This window comes from Telopea speciosissima, chromosome 5, assembly GCF_018873765.1.
Source record: "Telopea speciosissima isolate NSW1024214 ecotype Mountain lineage chromosome 5, Tspe_v1, whole genome shotgun sequence".
Classification (NCBI taxonomy): Eukaryota; Viridiplantae; Streptophyta; class Magnoliopsida; order Proteales; family Proteaceae; genus Telopea; species Telopea speciosissima.
This window is the reverse complement of record NC_057920.1, coordinates 55101885-55112346: the sequence shown is the minus strand read 5'-3', so window position 1 is coordinate 55112346 and position 10462 is coordinate 55101885. Positions and strand designations below refer to the sequence as shown.

At 42.0% G+C, this 10462-nt stretch overlaps 1 protein-coding gene across 1 annotated transcript in view; it reads right to left on the bottom strand.

Annotated features, from left to right (window-relative positions):
- Positions 1–398: 398 nt before the first annotated feature.
- LOC122662363 (protein SIEL) overlaps positions 399–10462 on the bottom strand; it is a 55440-nt gene continuing 45376 nt past the window's right edge. Inside the window, exon 9 of the mRNA XM_043857978.1 lies at positions 399–1472. Within this exon, the coding sequence (XP_043713913.1) occupies positions 557–1472 (916 nt within the window). The 3' untranslated portion in view covers positions 399–556. The remainder of the gene's footprint in view (positions 1473–10462) is intronic.

Here is a 10462-nt window from a genome sequence, read left to right as displayed (position 1 = left end):
TGCATTGGCACAAAGCCTATTTACAGATCACCTATTTCTTTTTTCTTTTTTTTTTTTAAGTTTCTCATTGCATTCACATTGTAACAGTTGAGGCCCCTAAATTATAGAACGATGCATGATAGCATAACCATACTGCTAAGGTTCATTTTTAGCTTTCTCATCACCACTGGCACTTCAGGATCAAAACTTGCTTTAAAAAATCCCCAAATTTCTGGCCCACTAATATCCCCCAAATAAAGCAGCAAGAATTTCCTCCTATATCAGCCTAAATAAACAAGGTTATAGTCTCACGTTCCTGTTGATGCAAGAGCTCCATTACAAATGTTGGTGCAGACGACGTCTTGCCAGAAAGCTGCAAACGTTCTTCCCAAAAATGTCAGCTGCATACCAGAGTGTGATGGATGGCCAACACCCCCTCTCCCCCCCCCTCCCCCACCCACCCACCCACCATCAAATGTTCAGCGCGTTCCACCGGCGAAACTTCATTTTCCTGCCTGGAAATGTGGACTTACATTTTCGTGCCATCCACATTTCAAATGTCCCACCTAAATATCCCTTAACTACCATTGAGCAGATATACTTCTTTTTCCTTGCAAAGAAATGCAAGATCATGTTTTGGCCCTGGCTGACCCTTCATGAACTCAACATCATCAAATAAACATTCTCTACCTATACATGCCTTCAATACGAAAGAAATTACTTTTGGAGTTTTGTACAAGGGTACGGTTAAGGTGGTTGTTCTGACCTCATCACAACCTTCAAACTGGATCAAGTCCAAATATGCATACTGAGTGTACTCACCCACAGCCATTTTCAACCACAACCTGTCCTCCCAAGCAGAATTATACAAAGAAATCTGGAATGTGACACCCACCGGAAGACCTGAAATGAAGGTAAGAGGGTTTTCAGAGTCATTATGAGGGACATCCACTTCAGCCTTTATGTGCTTGAATCTTCCGTGTATCTCGACCTGCTTAAAGGAGAAGAACTCAAGTGACCTCTTAAATAGGAATGGATCAAAAGAAGATTCATCAATGAAGGTGCCTGCTTGAGAAAATGATTTCTGTACTTCTTTAACGAATTCAGAAGGTTCAGTGGATCCTTCCCTACAAAGAAGTTCCACACGCGAGATTGTACCATTCATTCTCTTCAAAGTAGTTTGGTGACAGCATACTTCAACCTTGGACAATCTCATTGCACAACTGAATAGCACCAGTTCTAAGACATGCAATTCTTCCTTTTTAGTCAATCCTGAGAAACTGTACCTCAACTCTCTAAGACTTGCATCTAGTTTTTCCAATAAAAGATTCAACCTCTCCATTCTACAAAATCGGAGCTTTTTTGATGGAAGAAAATGCTCGCATGCCTTTGCCAGCTGTTTGATTACCTGAATATATTGAGACGAAAAGGCCAACATTCCGATAGATTCAAGTGAGTCTATGGCAATTGTTATTAGCTCCTCCTTGCATCCCCTGCATGTGAGTAAGAGAATCAGATAGTGTAGCATGAAAATAAATTGGAGCAAGCCTAGTATACAGCTACAAACACTGAACTACTCATGATATGGTGTACATGCAAAGGATATGATGATAAATCATGATTAACTACTCTAGAATACCACTATTGACAAATAGCATTCATTACATTGATGGATAAGAATCAAAACAAGCCCTAGTCTGGAGTTTCAAGATCATTAAAAATAATAGCTCTTAGAAAAAACATTACCCTCAGCCATAGTTCAAAAACTCATCTTGAATCGGTGTCTTGACCAGGTCGAGACGACCAGAGATCTCGACGAGTTTGTGCCTTTTTTTTTGGTTTCGGTGAACAAATGGCCCCAGTTGGCTCCAAAACTTTGAGGGAAGCTTGTTTTAGGCTTAATAAACATATTTAAATTTTTAAATGGTAAAAAAAACACCCAATTTAGGTGTTTTAGATTCGCACCCTTGGTTGGCAGTAAACGTCAAACCCTTAATATAAAATTGCCTATTCTACACATTGTTTGAGTACTCTGAGACATAATTGGCAAGTAAAACAAGTAAATTATGCAATAATGAATGAATACACATAATATTGAATAAGTATTTAAAAAATAGTTAAAGGCTTAAAGTTTCTACTACAAACTCTTCCACGTGAAGTGTTCACAATGCATATTACATAAGACACCCAACAGTGAACAATACATTAGTCATAGACACCCTACTTCACTAGTCTTCCATGTCCCAACTCCCAACAATACAATTGATATCTCTGTAGGATGTGATAACCCCCAGTAGTGTATCCCAATTTTATTGAGTGATGATGTGGACAAAAAGTCAAGAAACAAGGTTTCCTTCCTTCTTTGTCGAGTCACTTCGAAATTTCGAAGTGTGCTCTCGAGTTGGTGCTTTTTTATAATGTAGAATGTAGCAGTTTACCAAAATTTCAGCGAGACAATACAAAATACCGAAATTCTGGTCGAGATATTCGAGTTTGTGCATATTCTGGGTCTCGTATGTTAACTCGTCTCGAGAAGCTCAAGATTCTTGACTTTTCCGAGATCTTGGCGAGTTTAGAACTATGCCCTCAGCAGGTGAGTGGACATCATTCCCACCACCATGACCCAATCCACCCTTTTTTTGAGTGTGTGTGGGGGGGGGGAGAGAAGAGAAGAGAGAGGAAATATTTCCACCAGTGAACAGGCACCACATGCGCATCACACAATTGTGTACATAGAGAAATAAAAAGGGTAGATTCTCTAGCAAAGTTACCTAATAGTAGGTAAACGTAACCCCACCCTCCCTTTCTCAAGGTGATCTCCATTTACACCATGTTCAGAGAACAAAACCCATCCACGATCTCAAAGAAGCCAACTGGTTACCAGCATAGTTCAAAATCTCGGTCTAAACCACCGAGATTTCATAAAATATTTCAGTTTCGACGAAGGCTGAAACGAAAATGGGTGCGACTAATAAGAAATGCAGGGTTTTGACCGGAATTTCAGGTATTGGTGTGAAACGATACCAACCATAGTTTAGAAACATAAATTCAATCGAAATGGGGTGAAATTTTGACCCATTTTGTGAGTTTCATTGGTTTCAACACAGAGGGAAAAACCCAAAACCCCCCCAGAATTCTGGATTTTTTGCCAAATCACCACCATTTCTTGGTATAACAAGGTGTTGAGGATTACTTCATCGCATTTACAGCAACAATTTGCTTGATTTGAGCAAGAATTGTGCAATATTCTAAGTTGGAGGTATACCGATTTGTGCAAGATTTCTTCAGGCATACCATGACATGGTCATTTTTTGTGATAGTCAGAGGAATGATTTTGGTGACGGCATCAATCTGCTAGCGGATTTGAGGCTCCCTGGAGCTCTATGTGGTAATGACATAGAACCAGAGGAACAGTTGTAAGTATACTATTAAATGGTTTTTTTTCATTCCTAATGCATATTTGAGTTGTTTTAATTGAATTTTGTATGTTCTAGCACTAAATTATGGGTAGAATAAGCTATATTAAAGAAAGTAGACAGCAAGGTACAGCGTACACTAGCAACCCAGGCCCAACCAAACTAGCATTTTGGGTATATGTTTTTTTACAATCTAAAGGTTCCAATATGTTTAGAGATGCTTAATTAGGGTTTCCCTGATGTTTCTGGACAAAATATGACTAGTTAACCACCAAAATGGTTAAATGAATCCAGCAGCCAAGATGTGCAAGGTTTCGGTTGAAACTCGAAACCGAAATTCCGAACTCTGGCTACCAGGATTCTTCAAAACCTTATGCGTCCATAACTCCAGTGAATGACTTTATTCACAACCCCTAAAACCATGTTTGGTCGCGTAATCCGGGCGAGGTAATTCTCCTGAATCATGAATCTGATTAAAAAAAACCGTTTGGTTTAAAAAATGAATATGGTTCCACAAATTTATAAAAATCTTGAGAATCATGTTTTACGCTAAAAAATGAAATCTCGAGATTTCACCTCAAGAGGTGAAATTGAGTCCATGATTTAGGATTGGGGTATAAAAAGGAATGAATCTTAAGATCCATATTTTAGCACGAAAAACTTTGCCGCAGGCGTTCTTCACCATCGAAGCGAGCATCAAGAATCTGCATCTCTGGATCGGTACTTCATCTCTGTATCTCTCTGCTCTCTGTACCTCTCTATTTGGTTGCAAATCTGTTGAAGTTTTTTATCAAATTCATTGTTGCAGCGAAAATAGAAGATAAAGTTCGATCTTCAGCCTGCAACTAGGGTTTTAGGGCTTGCGGAAAGAGTGATCTTTTGCTCTCCACTCTCGCTTCAGGTACAATCTTCCCACACCCTCACCCTTGTACAATAATTCTATTGAAACTTTTGTTTCTAAAATATAAAGTGAATTTTTTCAACTTCGTTTTTGCAGGGAAAATAGAAGAGAAGTTGGATCTGGTGTCCTGCAACTAAGGTTTTAGGGGTTGCGGAAAATCGGATCTTTTGCTCTCCACTCTCGCTTCAGGTACAGATTCTAGGATATTAGATATTGCTGATTATTAAGTGGGTGCTTATTTCTTACTAAACATGATTTTTTAGTATCTCTTCCTTGGTTGAAGAACAATCTACTGAATCTCTTTTACTTTATCAATTATCATTGTCTTTGGATTGCCCTCTTCTATTAGATGACTTTTCTTGCTTCCATTTGAGTTTTTTTTTTTTTTTTCCCCATCATGGTCTTTTGTTAGTATATGGGTAATAACATGGTTAGAAGTTTGGAAATTCAGGTTGTAGTAGAAAAGAATTTGTCATTTCAGGTGTTAGTTGCTTAATTGTAGTTTGAACTCTCAAACTCTTAGCCCCTCTCCCCGTATGTCTTTCTTTGTTTTGTTGGTGACTGGCCTCTCTTTGAGAAATTCAGGTTCTGGTGGATGCTCTGTTCACTATGGGATAGCCATTCTGGTGCTGATGCCCAACTGAAAGGGGCCGCGGGGGGAGGCAAACGAGGAATATGAACAGGTTAGACTATGATTTAAGTGGGTGTCTAGTTTAGAGATCTTAAATTTAATGTCTTTGGTTTAGAGATCTTAAATTTAATATCTTTAGCAAGGCAGTGTGGCTTGATTGTGTGAAACCTGCAATAAATTTGAACTTTTGGAACCTGTGTGGTTTTAGGTTCTGGTTCATTGCCCAAGCTAGCCTTTATAATGTGGGCTGTCTCGGTTGAAAATTCAGACCAATCTCGTGACCCGCCCAAGGTACTAAACCTCTGGTCTCGGTACCAACTCGACTCTTGGAAAAACCGAGACGAGTCGAGATCGAGGCGAGAACTCGCCGAGTTGGTGCATTTATTTTTTTGTCGAGTTTTGTTCAATTAGGTAAGGTATTTAAGTGGTAGGTGGGTTAAAATAATGGGTAGAAACCGAGATCCGAGATCCCACCAAGATCTCGCCGAGATATTGCACTTTTGAGACTCGTAGGCAGTCTCGTCTCGGCTTTTCCAAAAACCGAGAAACTCGGCGAGATCTCGCGAGTTCTCGAACTATGGACCCGCCTATAATGGCATTCCGAACAGCCAACTAACTTAGTCTCTATTGAGTCTGAGGTATCTAGCGGAGGACAACACATAAGCTTGGCATACTGGATTTATAGCCTGCGAACCTCACTCAATTCTAGGCTGAAATATAATTTTCTCCTTGTGGGACCCCCGTACCCGTCCGGGTTAAGTTGTCCACATACCATTGGGCCAGGTCTTAGGTAAGAATCCATTCCTATATATATATAGCATTAATGTCTGAAGCTGTTGATGCGGTCCTCTCCTTTGTTGATGCCATCAAGTCTGAAGCTGTGTCTTACTTCAACGGCCTTTTCAACCCCCCCTCCCCCCATCAACCCCTCATCCTTGATGGCCACATCAACAAATTCGTCCCTCCAAACATGCTACCTTCTCTTTGCTCCATCCCCTCCGATGAGGAAATCCTCTTGGCTGTTAGATCTCATAAGGCTAGCAAAGCGCTTGGCCTCGATGGCTTCAGTATGGGGTTCTTCACCACTTGCTGGGACCATGGTACTAAATCTCATTTCGTTTCGGTGTTTCGGTCTGACCGAAATTTTCAAGATACCGAAATTTCGATCGAAATATGGTATTTTTCTGTGGGTGTAAAATGCCAAAAATGACCGAGATTTCCGAAATTTTCGAAACGAGATGACTGAAATTACCGAAATTTTCGAAACGAGATGACCAAAATTTTTGAAATATTCGAAATATTGCATTTTTTCATATTAGACTTGCATTTCGTTTCGGACAGGTCGAGATACTCGAAATATTCGATATCTTGACCGAAATTTCGCGAGTTTTAGTACTATGGCTGGGACATCATCGGCCCTGAGCTTACTAGTGCCATCAAAAGCTTCTTCTTCAACCCCCACCAGATCACTAACATCAACCACACCTTCCTCTGCCTCATTCCTAAATCCCCCGGAGCCTCCTCCATGACTGACTTCAGACCCATCTCCCTCTGCAATCTCCTCTATAAATTCATTGCCAAAATCCTTGCCAATCGTCTCCAACTTGTCATTGACTCGCTGGTCAGCTCCAATCAATCAGCCTTCATTTCTGGTAGAAGCATCTCTGATAATATCATCCTTGGCCAGTAAATAGTCCGCGGGTTTCACCGAAAATCCATCTCCCCTTCCGCCCTTCTGAAGATCGACACCCACAAGGCTTTTGACTCCATTCGTTAGGATTTCATTTCCCAAGCTCTTCTTAAGATGTCTTTTCCCCCCGGTTTTGTCAATTGGATCCTTTTCTGTATTTCCACCACCCGCTTCTCAGTTCTTCTCAACGGCAGCCCTGCCGGCTACTTTCCCTCCTCTGTTGGTATTCGTCAGGGTTGTCCTCTCTCTCCCTTCCTTTTTTGTCTTTCCCTTGAGGTCCTCTCCCGCAGTATCCAATTCAAAACGGACCTTCACCTCATCTCTCCCATGCTCAAATGCAAACCCACCTGGCCTTCGCTGATGACCTCATGATATTCTCTAAGGCTGGCCCAACCTCCCTCCAGTCCATTATGGCCTCCCTCTACCTCTTCCAGGAGCTCTCCCCGGCAACACCATTCCGTCCCTTTTAGCTATCACGGGCTTTACTCCAGGCACCCTCCCGGTTCGATACCTCGGCCTCCCCCTCATCCCAGTCAGGCTTTCAGCCCATCATTGTAACCCTATCCTTGACCTCCTCCGAAAGAAACTTCAGCTTTGGAAAGCCAAACTCCTATCTTACGTAGGCCGCCTCGAGCTTATAAGGTCGGTTCTACAGTCTTGTTACATCTATTGGAGTGGTGTCTTTGGCCTCCCCAAAGCTACCATAAAGGCTGCTGAGTCTATTATGTGCACTTTCCTTTGGAAAGGAGTGGACTCCACCAGGTTTCTTCATCCCTTGAGTTGGTCCTCCACGTGCCTCCCCAAAGCCGGAGGGGGTCTCGGCCTCAGAAGGATCAAGGATGTCAACATGGGTGGTTCGATGAAGCTGCTCTGGAAGCTTCTCACCAACAAGACTAGTATCTGGACTTCCTGGGTATACGTAGGGCCTCTGCGTAGAGACTCTATTTGGACTGTCAGTCCCTCTCCAGACTCCTCTTCGACCTGGCGCAGCATTCTTCGAGTGAGACATATCGCCAGGGGTGCTATATCTTGCAGGATTGATGGTGGGCAGCAGACCGTCCTTTGGCTTGATTAGTGGCATCCTTCAGGTGTCCTTGCCACTATAGTAAGTCCCCGCGTCATGTATGCCTCAGGCTTGGACAGACTTGCCCCTGTGGCCTCCATCATCGCCAGAGGCACATAGACTCCTCCCCCCTCCCCCCCTCTAGCCGATCTTTGGAGCTCCCTCCCCCCCCTCCCCCCAGGCCACAGGGGCAGGGGTGACATCACTATATGGCTTCCTTCCCCATCAGGTATCTTCAGCTCCCACTCCGCTTGGGACATGGTTCGTCATCGAGGGACACCCTGTCCTTGGCATAAGGTAACTTGGTTCAAAGGGCACATCCCTCGTCAGAGTTTCACCGCTTGGAGTGCCTTAGCAGACTGCCTTCCCACCCAAGCCTTTCTCATTCACTGCCACATGCAAGTCTCCCCCAATTGTTGCCTCTGCTGGAATGGGCACAAAGACACAGACTCCTTATTCTTCACTTGCCCTTTCGCTGCCTCCATTTGGAACCAGGTTCTCTGTCATTGCTGGCCGGCTCGAAGAAGACCATTTCCCCTCTCTAGGGAATGGATCTGGATAGATACGACTTTTGGAAGGAACTCGATTTGTGGGCAAGCTTGCCTTTTGCGCTACTATTTCTCACATTTGGATGGAACGCAATCTTAGAAGATGGACATCCAACTCCCGCTCTTTCGATAGGATTTGGAAGGCCATCTTATTTGATGTTTCATCTAAAGTAGGCACCCTTCCCCCTGGTAGTGTTAAAGATACCCCAAGGAACAGGCTCATTGTTGTCTCCTGGTGTCTTCCTACCTCCATTTTGTGTCCCTGCTAGTCACTAGCTTCTGTTTTGTTGGCCCTTGGGCTTGTACATTCCTTCTTCTTTCTCCATAATTTAAATTTTCATTCATCCAAAAAAAAAAAATGCTTTATGGTATAGTAGGGGCAGAATTGTAATTTTCTCTTGTGGGACCCACACCCCCGTGTGCACCCGAACTGCCCGTGTACCATCACAGCCGGGTCCTATATTAAGCCTTGAAACCTCCATCCCATAACTTAACTATAAGTTATTAGTGAGTTATTTGTCTTTAATTACATTGGAGAATCACATTCTCCAAACTAATTCTATTTGGCTTAAGCAAACAAGCCTCAGTAGACTTAACTATATAAGTAACTCTTAGTCTTAGGATTCATTTTACACCAAAACAGAATTCGGTTTCAGCTTAGGAGCTCTAAAGGAGAGAAAGAAGACGAAGAGAACGGAAGGAGAAGGGCTTGGAGCTTGGAGCCTAATACTTGGGGCTTTGGAAACTTGGGACTGCCATCATCAATTGAACTCTAATTTCAAGTAGGACATCTAAAACTTAAATTTACTTTCCAAAATCCCTTTCTTCTCTCTTCAATTATGGTTGAATTCTTGATTCATACCAACCCTAGTATAATAAACCCTAATTTGGGTTGTTGATAACCCTAAACCCTAACCTAATTAAACCAATTTACTATTCTAGGACAGAATCCAATCTTAAACCTGATTTCTCAATGTTTCTCTAATTATTCTTGCTGAATTCTTCTTGGGATTAACACCCAATTCAGCCTAGACCTAAGGTATTAGGTAACTTGTGTTAAAACCCCAATTTAGACTTGGGTATAGTTTGTTTGACCACCAAAACCATGCTGTAATACCAAATTCTTAGTTTCTTCTTTGATTTCAGCCATATTCCCAAAAAATTGCAGAATTTTTATATTGTTTAATTTTAATTAGAAAACCTAGTTTGATCTTACATGCAAATGGGTCAAAACCTCCCCTTTGTTGTACTCTATCAAAGCCCTAAACCAATTTTGAAAAATAACTCCACACATGAAGGATCCATGAGCTTTGGATCTCAGAACAGCTACTGGTTGACCAACCGGATTCAGACAGCTGAGTCCTACAGTCAACCGGATTCAGCCAGTTCTGAATCCGGTTCTACCCACAGCTTTGGTTTTAGTTCTTGTATGCTTTGGGTCTTTGCCCAGGGTTATGTTAGACCTAACAAATGTTGTATATTGACTATATAGGTAGTAGTAACATCAAGAGGTGTAAATATTTGTGTGTATTGGAGCTTCAATTGACTAGGATCATCCTCCAATACATGTAAGGGGATTTTGACTTTAATTTCGGCGTGTTTGTGATATTTAATTTCGGTTTGTTATGGTTGCCATGTCATGCATCATATTAATAACATTGATCATGTATTTTTGTTAGCTTTAATTTCTTTGCATTAGATGTGCATGATTTTAGGTTGCATTTCCATATTGCATTTTGCATTTATTACTTGATTTTTGGAATTTATTACGATGATGATGTTGTTGGACAGAATTGTTGTATTATCTATTATGATTCATATGTCATCATGATAGTATGCATATATTTAGGATTGGCATGAACCCAGTGCTACGACCCTTACCAACAGGGGTTGAGGTGTTGGATAACCCGTGGTAGGTCCGAAGAGTAAATTCCGGAATGTCATTCATTGTCCCATGTTAACTTGTGTAATCCGCTGTGGGAACAAACAGTAGGGTTAGTCATTGGGGGTCTGCTGGGGTCCGATGTGTTCATTCCGGAACTGGTGGATTTCCACCGTAGTAGAATGGTTTCGCTCGGGTGACCGACGTCTGGTTATGTGTTTCCGGGACCGAGGCTAGCATTCTATTACAGTAGCACTTATACCCCATGAGACTTAGTATTGTTGTTAGAAGCATTCTTAGTTCTAGGTCATTCATCATGGACTATTTGCACTTGCTTGTGTGTTTCCCTTGC